Genomic DNA, 22,965 nt, shown 5'->3' on the forward strand with positions numbered 1-22,965 from the left:
CTCTGCCTCTTTTGTGAGCATTTTCTTAGTCTTTCCTCCATTTGACTGACTTTTTGTTTTTTTCCTTTTTGTGCTAGCTGGCACCTTGAAAATTGTCTCCACTTCCCCTACTGTGCTCTGACTCTGACTGTTATCCACCTCAGAGTCCAGCTCATTTGTTTGCTTCTCTCTCTCTACACTGCTCTGACTCACATCCTCTGTCACACCAGAGGTAGAGGCACGCTCAGTGTCCTGCTGTGCGTTTGTGTCAGGTTGGCCTGGGGGGATAGGGACTGAAAGCCCCTCCTCCCCCTCCTCTCTTTCACTGTCAGGCTGCGCTTCTCCCTCTGTGCCTGTTTCTGCAGTCTGTTCCTCTGCGCGCTCAGGCTCTGCCTCTTGCTGCGCTCTTTCTGGGCAGCTGCGCACCAGGTGCCCCACAGACCCGCACCCATAACATTTCATGTTTACTGTTGTTGCAAACACATTATAATCAAAACCCTCTACTTTGAATTTCATTACAACATTCAGTTCTTCCTTTCCTTCGTGTAGAATCATGTACATTTGCCTCCTAAAAGACATGACATGTTTCAACGCAGCTGATTTGCATCCCGACGGGATCGCTTTCATTGCTGAAACCATCTTTCCATGCCGTGCCAATTCTCTCTCCAATAGAAGATTGCTAATGAACGGCGGCACGTTAGACACAATTATTTTCTTGGCTGGACTGGCCAAAGGAAACACTGTCACATGGGTGTTCCTCAGAACGAGTCCATTCTCCACAACAGCGTTTACTTTGTCAATCAAGTTCAGAAAAATTACAACAGCTTTGTTCATTCTGGACGCTGCCTTCACACTTCCACATCCAACCACCTCTCCCACGGCCAAACAACACTCCTCTACAGAGTATTCTGTGCCTACGGGAACTTTGATACCATGTCTGCGGGAGAGTGGAACATTACTCGCCGCCTCGGCGTCATTGCCGTCGCCTGCCATGACAAACAGCCACCCGCTGGCTGCTGCCGTTCGGCGCGGCGATCAAAACACCCGTGAATGTAACAGTGTTTAGGGAAACGTTTTGTGAACGGTTGGTAACAATATAACTCACCAGTGCAAAGGAAACAAAAAGCCAGAACCCTCAGGAGAGCGCACATTCACGCTCCAAACACTCACCACTCACCAACACCTCACGCATGCGCGAGAGAGAGAGAGAGAGAGAGAGAGAGAGAGAGAGAGAGAGAGAGAGAGAGAGAGAGAGAGAGAGAGAGAGAGAGAGAGAGAGAGACACACACACAGTCTTGCCATAGAGAAAGGAGGACACAAGAAGTCCTATATCTACCTCCAGAACAAAGAGTGTGCACGTCACTGTACCACAGCTGAGGTGGAGACTGAGATGCACTTTCTATTGAAATGTAATAAGAGTAGAATATTTTAGGGAATGTATGTTGTTGATCCCACATTTTAAAGAGTTAGATGACAATGACAAACAACTCATTACTAGGAGAGGGACCTGCAGCACAGCTGGCTGCACAATATGTGACTGCATGTCACAAAACGAGGGAGCAAACACCACTCAATGTGACTGTTATCTTGACAATAGCTATCTTGACACCCACAGTCCCACACACCACGGACACATTTAGTACTGTACATTTTGATCATTATTTGCATATTGTTTTCTGTTATATTTGTTATATTTTGTTTTGTTTCATTGCTGCATTTTATGCTTTGGCAATACTGTAGTTGTTACATTCATGCCAATAAAGCTATTTATTGGCATTGCTATTTACCCGTGTGAAGTGAGGGGCGCTAATATGTTAAAGTCTAACTCATGTTGATTAGGTGATGTAATGGTGCCAACACAAACATTAAACGCCATTAACAATCAAGAGACAATATGACGTACATTTTCCCTTCATTGTCAATGAACATTGAGCACAATAAACAGAGAGCAGAGCAGCGTTGACGCTGTCCATGGTACTGAAACATACCCAAAACAGTCCAAAGAGATTCCAGCCATAACCGAGACGAGAGAGAGAGAGAGAGAGAGAGAGAGAGAGAGAGAGAGAGAGAGAGAGAGAGAGAGAGAGGGTCTTAAACAAGGTGATGTTAGAGATATCCGATGTAGAAAAAGATCATGGGGCCTGGTATATAAACCCCTGGGATTCCGGTCAATGAAATAGGGTTTAAGAGGTTAAGAAGAAGAAAAGGAAAACAATAAAAAAGTGCGTGCGTAATCAATCAAACCTTGAAACAAGACAATAATTATGAATCTATTACGCCCAAACAAACGCCATTACGCACAGCAGGACAACGTCCCATGCTGTTTGGTTGTTAGTGTATCGTGTCTCTCTTAATTATAATGTAAAGGGCAAGTGAGAAAAGCAAGCACACAAGTACCCTACGTGATGTCATATAAGGAGAGAAACAAAAATAAAATGTGCTGGCGCAAAGTTGGTTGGAGAACGTCTGAGCTGCAGGTTCCTACCTCGGGGGAACTATCGATGTCCCCAAACACGTCCTCAAAGTCCGTTGGAGATTTTTTCAGAGTCTGGTCTGCAGGCAGCGTGTTGTCATTATAGGATGTGACAAACTTGAAGTCACTGGTTCTAGATCCAGTAGTTAAATAGGCGTCATAATTGTAAGTGCTGCGTAAAGTTCCAGTGCCATCAACATCTGCGTAATTAGGAGGGAGATAAGCGCTTGGGATGGCAACCGCTCCGTCAAACAACAGTCTGGGCTTCCTCCTACGACAAAACCTCACACCCAAGATGATAATGATGAAGGTCAGGAAAAAGGTGGAGACAGAAACCAGCGCTATTATCAGATAAGACGTCAGTTTCGAATTGTTCTCATCATAAGACATATCTTTCAATTGTGGCACTTCGGCCAAGTTATCAGAAATGAGTAAATACATGGCACAGGTGGCAGAGAGAGAAGGCTGCCCGTTATCTTTCACTGCGACAATTAGGTTTTGTTTCATGCTGTCACTTTCAGAAATGTCTCGCTGTGTCCTGATTTCTCCACTGTGGAGACCAATAGTAAAAAGTCCCGGATCAGTGGATTTAACAATATTATATGATAGCCAGGCATTCTGTCCAGAGTCCGCATCTACTGCAATCACCTTGGACACCAGAGAGCCCCTGTGTGCAGCTTTGGGAACCAGCTCAGTCATGAAGGAGTTGCTCTCTGATGTTGGGTACAGAATCTGAGGAGAGTTGTCATTCACATCTGTTACAAAGACACTGACTGTTGCGTTGCTGCTGAGAGGAGGAGAACCGTTGTCTCTGGCCAAAACATTGACCTTAAATCCCCTAAATTGCTCATAATCAAACGACCTCGCAGTGTGGATCACCCCCGTGTCTCCGTTTATGGACAGGTAGGAGGACACCGGGGAGCCATTGACCTCACCAGGTAAAAGAGAGTAAACCACTGTTCCATTTTGTCTCCAGTCTGGATCTCGAGCAGAAACGGAACATAAAGTGGATCCAGGTTTAATATTTTCAGTCACATAGGCGCTGTAGTTATTTTCCTCAAACACAGGTGGGTTGTCGTTGATGTCACCCACTGATAGCGGAATAGTTTTAGAAGATGACAGAGGTGGAGAGCCTTCGTCAGTGGCTGTGATTGTAATGTTGTAATCTGACACTAGTTCACGGTCCAGGTGTCCGGTGGTCACCAGCGAATAATAGTTTTTGATGGATGGAACTAGTTTAAAAGGAACGTTTTGTTGAATGGAGCACAGCACTTGTTGGTTTTTCTCATAGTCTCTATCCTGAACGTTAATGATGCCAACCTCTGTACCAGGTGGCACATTCTCCGGTACGGGATCGTTCAACGATTTTAAATGAATCACGGGAGAGTTATCATTAACATCTGTGATAGTAATGACCACCTTTGTGTTTGAGGATAGACCTAAACCATCTTTTGCTCTCACACGCAATTCAAATGATGTGACTGTTTCAAAGTCAACATTGCCAATTACACGTATTTCTCCCGTTTTACGGTCAATAGTAAACAATTTCTTTACCTCTTCTGAAACGTGTCCAAAATCATACGTTATATCTCCATTCAGACCCTCGTCTGCATCAGTAGCACTCACTCTAACGACTACAGTATCCAGAGGAGCATTTTCAGACAGACTGGCTTTATAGACGGCCTCACTAAACACTGGGGCGTTATCATTAGCATCCAGTACAGTGACGTGTATGACTACAGTACCTGATCTTTGAGGAGAACCACCATCTAGAGCTGTCAGAACCAAATGTATATAATTTTGTTTCTCACGATCAAGGTCTTTATCAAGGACCAGTTCGACAGTACTGCCATCGACAGACAAAATGAAATTATCATTTATCTGCAGGGTGTATTTCTGAATTGCATTTTGGCCTACATCGGCATCATGGGCTTCCTCTATCAAGAAACGAGCGCCTTTGTCTGCTGACTCACTAATTTCTAATTTGATCAAATCTTCCAAAAATTGCGGGGAGTTGTCATTGATATCTTGAACATGAAAACTAATACGATGTAGCTCTAAAGGATTCTCAAGCACGAGTTCATATTTTATAACGCAAGACGCCTTTTCTCCACAAAGCCCCTCTCTGTCAATTCTCTCTGCAACAATCAAGTCTCCGTTGTTTAGGTTTATGTCACAATACCGTTTGTCATACTTGTTCGTGTCAATACGCGCCTTCCTAGTGGAGAGTTTGCTAGTCTCCAGCCCAAGATCCTTGGCTGCATTTCCAATAACAGATCCGCGTTTCATCTCCTCGGGAAATGAATAGCTTATGTCTCCATAAGCAGCATGCCACGCGAGAAACAGAAAAACAAATCCCATTTGAAAGATAAATCCGTTCAGCGCCATTGTCGTGATGTGGTGCGTAAAAGGAAGCCCTTCTCGTTAAGACGAAACAATAATATATAATATATATATATATATATATATATCTCTTGACAGCCTAGCCTGAACGTGAACAGTTATCCAGTGTGACTGCTAGCTTCTCGCTGGCCAGCAGCAACTCAGACTTTGTATTAGTCTACACTGCACCGAACTGTGAAGGAAAGTCTACGTAAACTGGCACATAGCGACACCGTGAGTAGAGTTACGAAATAACACAACAGACTCAAGTTAAAAGAACACCTCAAAATCATATTTCTTCCAAGTAAAATAATCATATAAATATATCGCCTACATTAATGTAACACCTCTCTTATGCAAATACGCACAGAACAAAACACCTCGCAGTAAGCCTTCACCACCATTAGGCTAATTACAGTAATTAAATGCATGAGCATATTAATGATTATGACGATGTAGTCTGTAAAATATTGGATAAATGGTAGGCTTATACTATAGGTTATAAGCTAGGCTATGTATAAAGTCAAATCAATTATTTTACGCAGAAACATTGCGCCAAGAGAGAGAGACGTCAACACATGAACGAATTAAGGCCCTCGCCTTTTGCAAATAAACAGAATAATGGTCCCTGCACTTGCCACTACTAGGCTACTGTAAAACATGTGGTTTGGGCAAAAATAGAAGCAAAGGCCACCGACAAACTTCATCCCGACACATTTAGGAAAATGGGCTACTATACAATGACTGGAGGTGAGGTTCAAAAACGGAATCATCCCGGCCAGCAACAACAACTAATAATAATGATGCTTAAGCTTAAGCATTAAAGAGAAATAAATCATGATGAAGAAAAGAGGAAAATAAATACTATAGTGAGGGTCCCTCACTGAGGGAGGATCTTCACATTTATGTTGCCGGATAACATTGTATAGCCTATACATGCCTATATCAAGACACCTCTGGGCATACGGTTTAATTAATCAACCAGTTAAAATTAACAGAGCATCGTCGTCGTCGTCGCCCCCCCCCCCCCCCCCCCCCCCCCCCCCACTAATTTTCAATATCAGAGCAATAAGAGTATAAGTGCGGACAACCATGATTTAAAACAGCACACAGAGTTGGCCTTAGATGTCCCGTTGCGAAATTAAATACAATTAAAATAAAATAACATAAATAATACAAATTGATATATTTACAATGCTCAAATATGGAAGCTCAACAAATCAGTTTTTAAATTAATTTCAGTTTGAAAAGCGGGCTATAAGGGAAATAATTCTTACCCTTATACCCTTATGCAAGATGGACATGCATGCGTAAAGGATCGAATGTGTCTCACGTCCAAGCGTATTTTGTTTCTATAGGCTAATGGCTTTTACTTCAGAAAGATACTCAAATAAAACTTGAAAACTGACTGAATATTTTTACGCACATTACAAACAACAAGTGTATAACTTCCACATTCATTGAAATGTGTGTAAGCGATGTGTTGCTTTACCGCGTCTCGGCCAAATATACCTGTTGTAGAATAATAAAAGTGAAAATATCAATCAAGAATAGCTCTTATAGCCTACAGAGTGGAACAAACAAAGTGCTGACGGGTAAAGTTGGTTGTTGGTTGGATGAGTTTGAGGTGCAGGTTCCTACCTCGGGGGAACTATCGATGTCTCCAAATACCTCCTCAAAGTCCATTGGAGTTTTTCTCAGAGTTTGGTCAGCAGGTAATGTGTTGTCATTGTAAGGTGTGATGAACTTAAAGTCACTGGTTCTAGAACCCGTAGTCAAATAGGCGTCATAATTGTAATTGCTGCGTAAAGTTCCTGTGCCATCAACATCTGCGTAATTAGGAGGGAGATATGCGCTGGGAATGGCAACCGCTCCATCAAACAACAGTCTGGGCTTTCTTCTGCGACAAAACTTCACACCCATGATGACAATAATGAAGGTCAGAAAAAAAGTGGATACAGACACCAGTGCGACGATCAGATAAGAAGTCAGTTTAGAGTTGTTCTCGTCATAAGACATGTCTTTCAGTTCTGGCACTTCAGCCAAGTTATCAGAAATAAGTAAAAATATGGGGCATGTAGCAGAGAGAGAAGGCAGTCCGTTATCTTTCACTGAAACAATAAGGTTCTGTTTCATGATGTCACTTTCAGAAATGTCCCGCTGTATCCTGAGCTCTCCACTGTGGAGACCAATAGTGAAAAGTCCTGGGTCAGTGGATTTGACAATTTGATACGAAAGCCATGCATTCTGTCCAGAGTCTGCATCTACTGCTATTACTTTGGACACTACAGAGCCCCTCTGGGCTGCTTTTGGAACCAGCTCTGTCATAAGAGAGTTTCCCTCTGGGCCCGGGTACAGTATCTGAGGAGAGTTGTCATTCACATCCGTTATGAAAACACTGACAGTCACGTTGCTACTGAGAGGAGGAGAACCATTGTCTCTGGCTATCACATGGACTTTAAAACTCCTGAACTGTTCATAATCAAATGATCTCACAGCGTGGATAACCCCTGTGTCTCCATTAATGGAGAGATAGGAAGAGGCCGGAGAGCCATTGACCTCACCAGGTAAAAGTGAATAAATCACGGTTCCGTTTTGTCTCCAGTCTGGGTCTCGTGCAGTAACGGAACATAAAGTAGAGCCAGGTTTGTTATTTTCCGCAACGTAGGCCCTGTACTCTCCCTCAAACACAGGTGGGTTGTCGTTGACGTCACCAACTGATAACTGAATCGTTTTAGAGGAGGCCAGAGGGGGGTCACCCTCATCAGTGGCAGTGATTGTAATATTGTAATCTGACACTAGTTCACGATCAAGATTTGAGGTGGTCACTAGAGAATAGTATTTATTAATTGATGGAATGAGCTTAAAGGGAACGTTTTGTTGAATGGAGCAGCGAACCTGTCGGTTCTTATCAGAGTCTCTATCCTGCACGTTAATGATGCCCACCTCTGTGCCAGTTGGCACATTCTCTGCTATGGGGTTATTCAATGACTTTAAATAGACCACAGGGGCGTTATCATTTATATCGATTATATCAATTATAAGTGTTGCATATGATTCCAACCCGAGACCGTCTTTGGCGCTAATTTGCATTTCATAGGAAGACTCTTTCTCATAATCAACAGGGCCAATTATGCTAACCTCTCCTGTTGTAGGGTTTAGAGAAAATACGTTAATACTGTCAACTGAAATATGATCAAACCCATAGGTAACTTCACCATTAATTCCTTCGTCTGCATCAGTAGCGCTCACTGTAGATACTACAGTACCCAGAGGAGAGTTTTCAGGCAGAGAGGCTTTATATACGGCCTGGCTAAACACCGGGGCGTTATCATTAGCATCTAGTACGTTGATTTGTATGATTACAGTACCTGATCTTTGAGGGGAACCGCCATCTACAGCAGTAAACAATAACCTCACATTTTGCGTTTCTTCTCTGTCTAATTCTTTTTCTAATATTAATTCGCCGTATTTTCTTCCAAGGCCTTTTGTGTTTATATTTAATGTGAAATAGGCATTTTGTTGAAGCGTGTAACCCTGGACTGCATTCACTCCGATGTCCGCATCATGCGCCTCTTTGAGAAGAAAACGTGCACCTTTTGGGGAAATTTCGTTCATTTCTATTTTTATCAAGTCCTCTTTAAATTGTGGCGAGTTGTCATTGATATCTTGAATACTGATACTAATGCGGTGCAATTCTAATGGGTTTTCTAACACAAGTTCCTGTTTCAAAACACACGATGACTTTTTAGCACAAAGGCTATCCCTGTCAATCCTCTCAGCAACAATCAAATTGCCGGTATTGAGATCGACGCCACAATACTGAATGTTGTTACCTTCCGTATCTATACGGGCCTTACGAGCGGACAGTCTTCCCGATTCAAGTTCAAGATCCTTAGCTATATTTCCAATCACAGATCCACGTTTCATCTCCTCGGGGATCGAGTAGCTTATGTCCCCATAGCCAGAATGTAGCACAAGAAACGTAAAAGCAACGCCAAGGAAACTGAAACAAAATATGCTCTCTCCCATCGTCAAAACCAGAAAGCAGGCTATTATATATATCCGCTACTGCATTTAAAAAAAAGTATCCCACTTCCTCGATTTGCTCCAATTATGCAGAATCACCACAAAGACGCGCGTCTCCTCTTCTCCACCACAATAAAAGTGTATTGTGTATTCCACTATACAGTCTTCACGCAACTAGGCAGACTTAGCTAATTCACTTGGTGCATGGTGCATAGCGACACCATGAGTGTATCTGAGACATAACACTGCAAAACGTTATTTAATTAAAAGTAAACACAAAAATATAATCAAGGCAGCATGATGTATTCAAATATACTTTAGATGCCTTTAAATCTAACCTGTTCTAATGTCTATATACAGCCTATAACACGCACATTAACATAAGGCTGAACTTAAAGAGATGCTATGTACGTTCAGTTATGCATCACACTGAAAATGATTTGGACTCCATAACATAACACAAAATGGCATGGTTAAAAATGGCATGGTTTATCTCTAAGCTTGGGGGCTCCAGTTAATTATGTCAAATATGACAAGCCAGAAAAAATGAGAAACACATTTGTATTATATATAATTTCCATTATTATTATTATTATTATTATTATTAATAATAATACGTGTGATCAGTTCCTATAGCAAATTATGTTGCTGTGCAAGTAAGCTTATCTGTAGGCCTATATCAAACGCATAACCATGAAAAGTTATAAAATGAACAAAAGGCTGTCTTCCAATGTACATGCTTCCAATGAGCATCAAATCAGAGATGCATTGCTCCTCAGAGGCAGCGCAAGCTCGAGTACAATTCAGCACCAAGGACAGCGACAATACGGGAAAGTGTTTCACACTGAAACAAATAATACCCAGACAACAAAGCATATCAGACATTTTCTAGGCAGATAAGTATTCAGTAGAAAAATGAAAGCTGTGAGCAACTGATTTATTTTGTGGATGATTCATCAACAAATGAGAAAAAAAGATATAATGTAAAAAGGTTTTCAGCACCTGCATGAAATACAATGATGTAATGCTCATGCATTACATGTGACATGCACAACAAAATTCCATGCAACCTTGAATTAAACATATTGAAGGAGTTTATTTAAAGTTGAAGTCACCAAACACAGCTCTTGCTAAGCCACACAGAGCTATTAATCAAATATGAGAATAGATGTGCCAAAATCAACTATTGTAAGTCAAACACTTACATCCTATATCCCAGAATAAGGATGTTATATGGTTGAAGAGATTTAAACCATAAAATAATGTGCTATTTCACATAGATGTGAAATGCTATGCACACAAGTAAACGATAGAAAATATAATGTTGGGGTAAATAACAATGATTGATGGCAAGCCAGTTTATAAGCCATACAAGTTTGAACTACGGCTTCATACCTCAGGAGAACTATCGGAATCTCCAAATGTCTCAGCAAAGTCGGTCGGAGTTTTCCTCAGAGTCTGGTCTGCAGGCAGCGTGTTGTCATTATCGGAACTGAGAAATTTAAAATCACTGGTTCTAGAACCCGTTGTCAAGTATGTGTCATAATTGTAGGTGCTGCGTAAAGTTCCTGTGGCATCAACCTCTGCATAATTAGGAGGGAGATAAGCGCTGGGGATGGCAACGGCTCCATCAAACAACAGTCTGGGCTTTCTCCTGCGACAAAACCTCACACCCATGATGATAATGATGAAGGTCAGGAAGAAGGTAGTAACAGAAACCAACGCAATGATGAGATATGAAGTCAGTTTTGAATTATTCTCATCATGAGACATGTCTTTCAGTTCTGGCACTTCAGCCAAGTTGTCAGAAACCAGTAAATACATGGCACAGGTCGCAGAGAGAGATGGGTCTCCGTTATCTTTCACAATCACAATTAGGTTCTGTTTCATGCTGTCGGATTCAGAAATGTCCCTCTGTGTCCTGATCTCTCCACTGTGAAGATCAATAGTAAAAAGTCCTGGATCAGTGGATTTAACAATATTATATGATAGCCAGGCATTCTGTCCAGAGTCTGCGTCCACTGCTATCACCTTGGACACTAGAGAGCCCCTGTGTGCAGCTTTGGGGACCAGCTCAGTCATGAAGGAGTTACCCTCTGGGGCGGGGTACAGTATTTGAGGAGCGTTGTCATTCACATCCATTATAAACACAGTGACAGTGACATTGCTGCTGAGTGGAGGAGACCCGTTGTCTCTGGCCAGAACACTGACTTTAAAGCTCCTAAATTGTTCATAGTCAAAGGACCTCACAGCGTGGATCACTCCTGTGTCTCCGTTAAGAGAGAGATAAGAGGACACTGGGGCACCGTTCACCTCACCAGGAAAGAGTGAATAAATCACTGTACCATTTTGTCTCCAGTCTGGGTCTCGAGCACTGATAGAACATAAAGTAGAGCCGGGTTTGTTGTTCTCAGTCACGTAGGCGCTGTAGGACTGTTCCTCAAAAACAGGTGGGTTGTCATTGATGTCACCTACTGACAACCGAATAGTTTTCGAGGATGACAGAGGTGGAGAGCCCTCGTCAGTGGCAGTGATTGTAATGTTGTAATCAGAAACAAATTCTCTGTCCAGCTGTGCAGTAGTTACTAGAGAATAATAGTTTTTAATAGATGGAACAAGCATAAAAGGAACATTTTGCCGAATGGAGCAGCGGACCTGTCTGTTATTCCCTGAGTCTCTATCCTGCACATTTATGATGCCAACCTCTGTATCAGGTGGTACGTTCTCTGGTATGGGGTTAGTTAAGGATTTTTGATATATAACAGGGGCATTATCATTTATATCAATTACGTCAATCACCAGCGTAGCATATGTCGCCAGTCCGAGACTATCTTTGGCGCTAATCTGCATTTCATATGAAGATTCTTTCTCATAGTCGATATCTCCTGTCACTTTTACCTCTCCTGTTTTAGGGTCTAGAAAAAATGCATCGCTATTCTCATCAGAAACGTGATCAAAGCCATAAATTACTTCTCCATTAATCCCCTCGTCCGCATCAGTAGCACTCACTTTAACCACTACAGTATCTCGAGGAGAGTTTTCAGTCAGACTGGCTTTATAAACTGCTTGACTAAACACTGGGGCGTTATCATTAGCGTCGAGTACAGTAACGTGTATGACTACAGTACCTGATCTTTGAGGAGAACCGCCATCTATAGCAGTTAGCAATAATGTCGCCTCCTGTTTTTCTTCTCTGTCCAATTCCTTTTCTAAAATCAATTCTCCGTATTTTCGCCCACCCGACTTCGTATTTACATTCAACTTGAAATGCTCATTTCGTTGAAGAATGTATTCCTGAACAGCATTAATTCCGATATCTGCATCGTGCGCCTCATCTAGAAGAAAACGGGCGCCTTTGACAGCTGATTCTCTTATTTCAAATTTCAGTAATTCCTGTTTAAATTGTGGGCTGTTGTCATTAATATCTTGAACAATGATACTGATGCGATGCAGCTCTAAAGGATTTTCAAGCACAAGTTCCTGTTTCAGAACACAAGATGCCTTTTTTGCACAAAGCCCCTCTCTGTCAATCCTCTCTGCAACAATCAAGTCTCCAGTAACCAGATTAATGCCACAGTGCTGTATGTTGACACCTTCCGTATCAATGCGGGGCTTACGAGCGAAAAGTGTTCCCAATTCAAGTCCAAGATCCTTGGCTATATTTCCAACCACAGATCCACGTTCCATTTCTTCCGGGATCGAGTAGCTTATGTCTCCACAGACAGATTGCAGGACAAGAAAAATAAAAGCAACGCCGTGGAAAGGCAACACCATGGTGTCCGTCGTGTCTCCCATCGCTACAACGACAAAGTCCTCCAAATCTGCAAGCTATTTAGTTTCAAAGCATTACCTCAATATGAACAAACACACACCAGGTTTAACTTCTTCAATGGCAAGTAGCACAACGCCATGCAGGATTTTAGCGTCGTATGCGTCGACACAAAAGGGCAGAGAGGGTGGATAACTGGATATACATTCTAGCTTCATTGGTACAGCCTATAGCGACACCATGAGACCCGTTCAGTGCAGTGCATTGCAAAATCTTGCACGGTATAAGGAAGCATGACTGACAACGCGCTAAAACCAATATTCCCACGTCACCCTATGATGAACAAAACAGCTTATAGAACTACAATAATTTACTAATGCTATATGCATCAGTTATCAAAAATGAAATACACCAGAACAATCGGTTTACTTGTGTTAAGTTGCTTATTATAAACACTTTGGAATGGATGTCAGTGATTATTAAACCTTTTCGTCACCATGTCTCAGTTATCAAAAATGAAATACATCAGAACAATCGGTTTACTTGTGTTAAGTTGCTTATTATAAACACTTTGGAATGGATGTCAGTGATTATTAAACCTTTTCGTCAAATTGTCTCTCAGGTGCCATGTCTCAAGTTCCACTACCTGATAAACTACCGTCTCATTGACACGCGCACGCGCACGCGCACACGCACAGTATGTGACATTGAATTGCACCACGTTTCCCCATATTTTTGGCAGGCTAAACTTCACTTAAATCTACCTCTGCTATTTACATGAAGAGTAGAGCAATAATAACAACAACAACAGTGTTTGTGTGTGTGTGTGTGTGTGTGTGTGTGTGTGTGTGTGTGTGTGTGTGTGTGTGTGTGTGTGTGTGTGTACATACATAACCATATATATATATATATATATATATATATATATATATATATATATATATATATATATATATATATATATATATGTATATATGTATGTTATGTATGTATTTGTATGTATGTATGTATGTATTATGCATGTATTTTTGTAATAGTAAAAAAATGGCAAATACGTTTAGGGATAAGGGTTAAGGGTGGCGCAAGATATAGCCCATTATGCCAAGATAATGCTTCTCTCAATCATTATAGCAATTACCCTTCCCAAAAAAACCAAAGCAGCTTTAAAAAAAAAAAAGAACAATAAAAGAAAAGAAAAACATACGGTATACCATCTTCTACCTATATGCCTAAAGTAATAGTGAACCAATAATATCCCTGAAGAACACATCAAGAGATGACTAACCAATACCTTTCTTTCAATGATGAAAATGATGTGAACAAAAACAAATCAAAACACTGTATGTCCCTGACTCAGAAAGACATATGAGTGCAATTCAGAACCAGGGACAGCGACAACACAAAGGCATGAATGGAAATGATGAAAATAATCAACAGGACAAAAATAAACAGTACAGTGCACTCATATAGGCCTACTGTAAAAGCATATGCTGAAAAAGATGACAGCCTGATGTTTATCTGTGGCAAATAAAAAAGTAACCCTGAAGGATCACAATATTAACTCAGTTAATAACACCTATAGCTGGGACTCAAGGTTCCTACCTCAGGGGAAGAATCAGAATCTTCAAATGCTGCAAAGTCTGTGGGAGTTTTTCTCAGAGTCTGGTCAGCAGGCAGTGTGTTGTCATTGTATGAGCTGACGAACTTAAAGTCACTGGTTCGGGAACCTGTTGTCATGTAGCCGTCATAATTGTAAGTGCTGCGTAAAGTTCCTGTGCCATCAACCTCTGCATAAGTTGGAGGGAGATAAGCACTGGGTATGGCAACTGCTCCATCAAACAAGAGTCTGGGCTTTCTTCTGTGACAAAACTTCACACCCAGGATGACAATAATGAAGGTCAAGAAAAAAGTGGACACGGACACCAGAGCTATGATCAGATAAGAGGTCATTTTAGAATTGTTCTCATCAAAAGACATATCTTTTAGTTCAGGAACTTCTGCCAAGTTATCAGAAATAAGTAAATACAAGGAACAGGTGGCAGAGAGAGAAGGGTGTCCATTATCTTTTACTGCAACAATAAGGTTCTGTTTCATGCTGTCACTTTCAGAAATGTCTCTCTCTGTCCTGATCTCTCCGCTGTGGAGACCAATAGTGAAAAGGCTTGGATCAGTGGATTTGACAATATGATAAGACAACCAGGCGTTCTGTCCAGAGTCTGCATCCACTGCTATCACCTTGGAAACAAGAGAGCGCCCCTGGGCTGCTTTTTGGATCAGCTCAGTCATGAAAGAGTTGCCCTCCGAGGTGGGGTACAGTATCTGAGGAGAGTTGTCATTCACATCTGTGATGAAGACACTGACTGTCACATTGCTACTGAGCGGAGGAGAACCATTGTCTCTGGCCATAATGTGGACGTTAAAGCTCCTGAACTGTTCATAATCAAAGGACCTCACAGCATGAATCACCCCGGTGTCTCCATTAATGGATATATAGGAAGACACAGGGGCACCTTTCACCTCACCAGGCAGGAGAGAATAAATCACTGTTCCATTTTGTCTCCAGTCTGGGTCTATGGCAGTAACAGAACATAAAGTTGAACCAGGTTTATTATTTTCAGTTATGTAGGTGCTGTAGGACTGTTCCTTAAACGCAGGTGAGTTGTCATTCACATCACTTACTGATAAATGAATAGTTTTAGAAGATGACAGAGGTGGAGAGCCCTCGTCAGTGGCAGTGATTGTAATGTTGTAATCTGACATTAGTTCACGGTCAAGCTCTCCCGTAGTGAGTAGAGAATAATAATTTTTGATTGAAGGAACAAGCTTAAAAGGAACGTTTTGCTGAATGGAGCACCGGACCTGTTTATTATTATCTGAGTCTCTGTCTTGCACATTGATAATGCCCACCTCTGTACCAGATGGCACATTCTCTGGTATGGAACTGGCCAGAGATTTCAAATGGATCATAGGTGGGTTGTCATTTACATCTGTTATATCTAGTATTACTGTACAATATGATGTAAGCCCTGCTGTATCCTTGGCTCTAATTCGTAGTTCATATGATGACTCATTCTCATAATCAATAGAACCAGTGATACTTATCTCCCCTGTCTTATGATCAAGTGAGAATAAACCGACAAATTCATCAGTCAGATGATCAAAGTAGTATGTTATATCGCCATTGGGTCCTTCATCTGCATCAGTTGCACTCACTGTAGTAACTACAGTATCCAGGGGAGAGTTTTCTGTTAGGCTGACTTTATAGACGGCCTGGCTAAACACAGGGGCGTTATCATTAGCATCAAGTACAGTGACGTGTATGACTACAGTACCTGATCTCTGTGGATCGCCTCCATCTAATGCTGAGAGTAATAACTCTAATTCACTTGCTTGTTCTCTGTCTAATTCTTTTACCAGAACCAATTCATTGCGTGTGCGTCCAGAGCCACCCTTATCCAAATGAATGGTGAAATGCTCATTACTTTGTAGAGTGTATGTTTGCACAGCGTTGGTCCCGATATCGGAATCAAAGGCTTCATTTAAAGGATATCGAGTCCCTTTGACAGCTGATTCTCTTATTTCAAATGAAATTAAGTCCTCGGTAAACTGTGGCGAGTTATCGTTTATATCTTGAACACGAACACTGATGCTATGCAGTTCTAAAGGATTCTCCAGCACAAGTTCCTCTTTTAAAACACACAACGCCTTCTTGCCACAAAGGCCCTCTCTATCAATCCTGTCGGCAGCAATCAAATCCCCGGTGCTCAGATTAATGTCACAATACCGTTTGACATTCCCTTCGGTATCAATCCTAGCTTTGCGCGATGATAGTTGGTTTGTTGGCAAGCCCAGATCCTTGGCAATATTTCCAATAACAGATCCGCGTTTCATCTCCTCTGGAATACTGTAGCTCACGTCTCCATAGCCGAAATTCAGGTTTAGGAAAAGAAAGGCAACGCCGTGCAAGACAAATCCATGGTTCACCATCTTGTTGTAAGAAGAGGCCAAATAAAGATACAAGAAAAAATACTATCCGGCAACTGTATTTGGTTCAGCACATAACAAAATGACTATCGCATGCTCGTCAACGCACACCACACCACAAGGAATAACGCCTTATATCCGTCGACGCAAAAGTGAGAAAGAATGACCATCTATCTTCCTTCCTTAGTGGATAGCGACACCATGAGCTCCTCTTTGACATAACACACCATGCTATTGTCAATTTACAAACACATTATATTGGCTTAGTAAGTGAAGGCATGACTCCGTGTAGTGTACAATTTAAGGTGTAAGTATGTGTGCCTAATTGTGGAAACATGACATCAAAGTCGAACCACGTTATTTATTTAATTAAATGTACCACATTATGCTTTCCATGTTTTGCTAAATTGTATTTTCTTCAAGACAAACATCTCTTCGGGGGAATCAAATATGCGCCATGCTGAAATAGAAGCCATTGGTCTCACATCAATAAACATGATAGTTGTTTGAAATGGCCTCTAGAAATGGCCAAACCTGCCTTCCGATGATGACACTGCAGACACGTTTCTGAACTGTCAGCACACCCACGCAGGCCAATATAAAATGACTGAACAGAGTTGGAAGTGAGGATAATTGTTTTACACTTTTGATTCCCATGTTTAACACAGATTATGCTTTATAAGAATTATAAGAGAAATTATTTGCAGAAAACCATTGAATTAAAAAATAAGATTAGAACGAATCAATAGCCTGCCTTTTCATTTTAATAACAATTATACCACTCATCAAAATGGGATTCCACATGTGGACATCATGGAAATTAACACAAGGTACTCCTATGAGTACTCACATGACACCAACATTTATCAAAACTAAAAACAAACTAAAAACAAACAACATATATTATTAATACAACACATACTTTAAAACTGCTGAATTAATTTTATACCATTTAGCTAATAGAGCCTGCCTGCTTGCTCAGGGGATAAATTGAATCTTGAGTATCAGGTCAAAATTCGAGTCAGATACTGTGTCTAGGTGAGACGTGACCTTTAACGTGATAAACCTCAATAGAAGAGTAGGGAGACTAAATACAACTACCCCAAATGTAACATAATCTACAATATAAAATAACATTTAATTCATAAAATGTTGCTTTAACTGATAAATGATTATTATAGGTTACGTTAGCTGACGTAGCCAAATAAAGAAATTAAAATCTATAGCTGCAACAATGTAGTTAAGCAATTGGTTCATCAACAATAAACACTTAAAAGTAGAAGATAACCCATGCACAAGCAACATGACAGGGAAAAGTTAATTAAAAGTTATTATAGACAATGCCACGTAAATGAATCAGCATGCCATCATCTCCCTCACACCAGAAAACGACTACAACAAACTACAAAAAAGTTGAAAAATATGAATCTAATATAATTATAGCTAAATTATATGAATAAATCAGTGATGCCATTGACCCCAAAGTTGTGTTATACCCTCCAAAGTTGGAGGGTAACACTTCACCAAGGACAGGAAAAAAGCAATCAACAAAACCCACAGCCACTACAAGAGGTAGAGTGTTATATCAATGCATGGCATTGCATCTATTTTTACCAATTAAGAATCACACTTGTATGAAGTAAGGGCGCTCTTATCAACATCACATTCCATGCTCAGCCAATCAAATCATCACACATGTCGTACACACAGACACACAAAGCTGGGCATATAGGAAAAAAATCACACCCGGGTGAACAGGGTGAACATAGCAACCATGCTCATTTTTTCTGCACAAAAAAGCCAGTTGTAGGAGTGGTTTACACCACTCAAAAAAATGAAAACATTCTTCACAATAACATACTACTGTATATTAAGCATAAAATCACCCAAAGACTCTAAACAATTTGACAATTGAAAGATGGATAGTGGATACTAATGCAAAAACAAAATTATAATGCTTGAGCTTGACTCATGCAGTTAATAACATCTAACAGCTGGGACTCAAGGTTCCTACCTCAGGGGAAGTATCGGAATCTCCAAATGCTACTGCAAAGTCTGTGGGAGATTTTCTCAGAGTCTGGTCAGCAGGCAGTGTGTTTTCATTGTATGAGCTGACAAACTTAAAGTCACTGGTTCTGGAACCCGTTGTCATGTAGCCATCATAATTGTAAGTGCTGCGTAGAGTTCCTGTGGCATCAACCTCTGAATAATTAGGAGGGAGATAAGCACTTGGGATGGCAACTGCTCCATCAAACAGCAGCCTGGGCTTTCTTCTGTGACAAAACTTCACACCCAGGATGACAATAATGAAGGTCAGGAAAAAGGTGGACACAGACACCAGAGCTATGATCAGATAAGAGGTAAACTTAGAATTGTTCTCATCAAAAGACATATCTTTAAGTTCAGGGACTTCCGCCAAGTTATCAGAAATAAGCAAATACAAGGAACAGGTAGCAGAGAGAGAAGGCTGTCCATTATCTTTCACTGACACAATGAGGTTCTGTTTCATGCTGTCACTTTCAGAAATGTCCCGCTGTGTCCTGATCTCTCCGCTGTGGAGACCAATAGTGAAAAGTCCTGGGTCAGTGGATTTTACAATATGATAGGACAGCCAGGCATTCTGTCCAGAGTCTGCATCTACTGCTATTACCTTGGATACCAGAGAGCGCCCCAGAGCTACTTTGGGGACCAGCTCAGTCATGAATGAGCTTCCCTCCGGGGCCGGGTATAGTATCTGAGGAGAGTTGTCATTCACATCTGTTATGAAAACACTGACAGTCACATTGCTGCTGAGTGGAGGAGAACCATTGTCTCTGGCTATCACATGGACTTTAAAACTCCTGAACTGTTCATAATCAAATGACCTCAAAGCGTGGATAACTCCTGTGTCTCCGTTGATGGATAGATAGGAAGTCACAGGGGAACCATTAACCTCATCAGAAAACAGAGAGTAAATCACTGTTCCATTTTGTCTCCAGTCAGGGTCTAAAGCAGAAACCGAACAAAGGGTGGATCCAGGTTTATTATTTTCAGTCACATAGGCACTGTATGATTGTTCTTCAAACACAGGTGGGTTGTCATTGATGTCAGCTACTGATAGGTGAATCGTTTTAGAAGATGACAGAGGTGGAGAGCCCTTGTCTGTGGCAGTTATTGTAATGTTGAAATCAGACACTAGTTCACGGTCAAGTTCACTTATTGTCACTATTGAATAATAGTTTTTGATAGAAGGAACAAGCTTAAAAGGGACATTTTGCTGAATGGAGCAAATTATCTGTTGGTTCTTCTCTGAGTCTCTATCATGCACATTAATTATGCCCACTTCTGTACCAGATGGCACATTCTCTGGTATGAGGCTAGTCAGAGAATTTATATATATAACTGGGGCATTGTCATTCATATCAGTAATACTTATAATTACTTTTACATCAGTAGAGAGACCATATCCATCTTTTGCCTCTACAAACATTTCATATTTGGATCCCTCTTCATAATCAATATCACCTGTTACAATTATTTCTCCTGTTGCCTGATCCAGTGAAAATATATTTTGTGACTTTTCAGACACTTGGCTAAATTCATATGAAACTATTCCATTCACGCCCTCGTCTGAGTCTGTTGCAGTCACAGTAATAACTGGAGTTTTCAAATGCGAGTTTTCAGGCAGACTAGCTTCATAGACGACCTGGCTGAACACTGGGGCGTTATCATTAGCATCTAATACAGTGACGTGGATGATTACAGTACCTGATCTCTGTGGAGAACCACCATCTAGAGCCGTCAGTAATAATTTAATTTCCTGCTGCTCCTCTCTGTCTAACTCCTTATCTAAAATCAATTCACCATATTTCCTATCGGCACTTGTCGTCTGGGTATTCAAGAGAAAGTTGTCATTCCGTTGCAGTGTGTAGCTCTGAACGGCATTATTGCCTATATCTGCATCATGGGCGGGATTAATGCGATAGCGAGCTCCTTTGACAGCAGATTCTCTAATTTCTAACTTGATCACATCTTTTTGGAAAACGGGTGAATTATCATTAATATCTTGGATTTGAAGTGATATGCGATGTAATTCTAAAGGACTCTCCAAGAGCAACTCGAATTTCCAAAGACATGAAGGCTTTTCTCCACAAAGCTCCTCGCGGTCCATCCTCTCCGCGACAATCAGATCCCCGTTTCGAACATTGAAATCACAATATTTCCTCTCGTTTTCTTTCACGTGTAGACGAGCCTTACGAGTAGATAATCGACCCACTTCAAGTCCGAGATCTTTGGCAATATTTCCAATAACAGACCCGGGCTTCATCTCTTCCAGGATAAAATAGCTCAGGTCGCCATGAGCACATTGGAACAAAAAAAGGAAAAAGACAAAGCCCCAGCGTTGTATAAAAAGCCCTTGCATCATCTCAGCAGCAGTGGTGCCCACTTTCCAGGATGTATATTAATCAATAAGTATTGATATCCAACACAAAAGGCGAAATTTCAGCAGACTACGAGTTCTTGCTTGGCATAGAGAGCAGCTTTCGACAACATTCTAGATTATTGTTTGCCTCAGATATGTCAGTTGGTGGGTATTAAATACGTTCCTTAGACCTTTTCACTCTATTGGTGCATAGCGACACCGTGAGGACACATGTCACATTACAGAACCAGGAGTATTATGTATAGTCTATGCAAAGTAAACTCAACTTTCTCAACTCGTTTTTTGTCAGCATTTAACGTTAAGAATCTCCGATTACAAATGTTAAGAACCTAAAGTTGTATAACCTTATAGCCAGATATCTCTAAACAAAACTGAGAGCAATTTTCGCACAGTAGTCCAGCTATACCATTGCAATATAGTGCCCATAGAGTGCAAAATGCAAAGTATAATCCAGCACCATGGACAGCGACTGCTAAGGATGGGGTGTTAAGCGGCTGAATTTGTCAAAAGAAATGTGAATATTTATCACAACAAAAGGTACTTATTTCTTACAATGTATACATAGACTAAGGCGCAAGAGCTTATCATTGATATGAATCCTATTCAATCAGAAGCCTAACACTAACAGTACACATTGCGGACATCCAGTACCCAGCTGATTGCAATACAAACAACAATGCATGGAATGTAGGCATATTGAGCTTACTGTATAATTATATGCACATTCCCTATACGCTTGATGTGAAAAAAACAACAAGCCATGGCAGTTTAACTTACAAGCACCCTCTTCAATTTTAACAACCTATGACTCGTTGCATCAATCAGTCCAAATGTATGTGTAGCTGTCAATTTCGAAAGAAAAACACGGCCAAATATAACTACAAAAACTCAACTCAGTATATCAACACGATGTTTCAATTTGGATGTTCCAGGTGTCACATGTTTGACCTGATTGCAATTTGCGCTTAATATGGATGTGCTTTTAAATTGAGCCACATAAGAGACCATAGGCTTGGGTGTAAATTCAACAGATGGCTTTATGGCAACATCCAAGTCATTTTTACAAAAAGTGTTTACCCTATAAGGTGTTTTTCTCTCTCTCTTTCTCTCTCTCTCTCTCTCTCTCTCTCTCTCTCTCCATGCACAACATGAGTGCACTGTGCACATGACAGATAGCCATATTAGCCAACAGACCCAAAACACAGTTCAGCCATTTGATCACTACATTTGAAAATGTATATGAATATAGATGATGTAGAATTACATTCAACAAAGTATTTACTATTCATCAGAAAATAATGCAGATATAGCACATACACAAACATTGTGATACATTATTTCTGACAATCGCCAAAACTAAACTAAATAATTGTCCAAACAAATCTCAGCCATTTCAAACAACTACATTTTGAAACACAAATAAGTAAAACATAGTGTTATTTCTATCGAAAGAACATCAGCAATGAAATTAAATGCATTGGTCATATTGGGCTCAATATCTTGCATGGGAACTAATTCCCAACCAATTAGGCTCAATTGTTTCAAACACCAAACCAACAACTTATTGGATCACTGCTAGATTTAATATTATTTCAAGAATGATTAAAGTATCTTTTCATCACAATTATTATAAACTTTGGTTTGTACCTATATTTTAAAGAATCTCAAAGTTATCACTTTGAGATCACTTGTTCAACAGTATCACTTGTTCAACAGATATGACCGAACTGTATAACAAAAAAAAATCACACCTGTGTGAACTGAGTGGTGTAAGGTCTTATATAGACTGATCAGCTGTGGTCTGACGTAATGTCTGACGTAATGAAATCACACCCGTGTGAACTGGGTGACCATAGCAACCATGCTCATTTTTTGGTACGAACAGACAGACAGACAGACACGTAAACTAACAAAGCCAGTTGTAGG

General features: G+C 40.7%; 4 protein-coding genes across 4 annotated transcripts in view; all 4 read right to left on the reverse strand.

Annotated features, from left to right (window-relative positions):
* LOC306919690 (protocadherin beta-15-like) overlaps positions 1–22,965 on the reverse strand; it is a gene marked incomplete at both ends in the record, with an annotated part of 333,762 nt that overhangs the window by 27,815 nt on the left and 282,982 nt on the right. The gene's annotated exons all lie outside the window — the stretch shown is intronic.
* LOC306926796 (protocadherin beta-15-like) lies at positions 2,378–8,866 on the reverse strand (the record flags this gene model as incomplete). Its single annotated transcript, XM_079506231.1, has 2 exons — positions 2,378–4,227; positions 8,206–8,866. The coding sequence occupies 2 exons, from the start codon at positions 8,864–8,866 to the stop codon at positions 2,378–2,380; spliced, it is 2,511 nt and encodes an 836-aa protein (XP_079362357.1).
* Positions 10,199–16,619, reverse strand: LOC306926803 (protocadherin gamma-A11-like; the record flags this gene model as incomplete). Its single annotated transcript, XM_079506244.1, has 2 exons — positions 10,199–12,318; positions 16,277–16,619. The coding sequence occupies 2 exons, from the start codon at positions 16,617–16,619 to the stop codon at positions 10,253–10,255; spliced, it is 2,409 nt and encodes an 802-aa protein (XP_079362370.1). The 3' UTR covers positions 10,199–10,252.
* On the reverse strand, positions 18,604–21,018 carry LOC306926811 (protocadherin gamma-A9-like; the record flags this gene model as incomplete). Its single annotated transcript, XM_079506254.1, has 1 exon — positions 18,604–21,018. One exon carries the CDS (start codon positions 21,016–21,018, stop codon positions 18,604–18,606), a length of 2,415 nt encoding a protein of 804 aa, XP_079362380.1.

The sequence above is a fragment of the Electrona antarctica genome (assembly GCF_951216825.1).
Source record: "Electrona antarctica genome assembly, chromosome: 1".
Classification (NCBI taxonomy): Eukaryota; Metazoa; Chordata; class Actinopteri; order Myctophiformes; family Myctophidae; genus Electrona; species Electrona antarctica.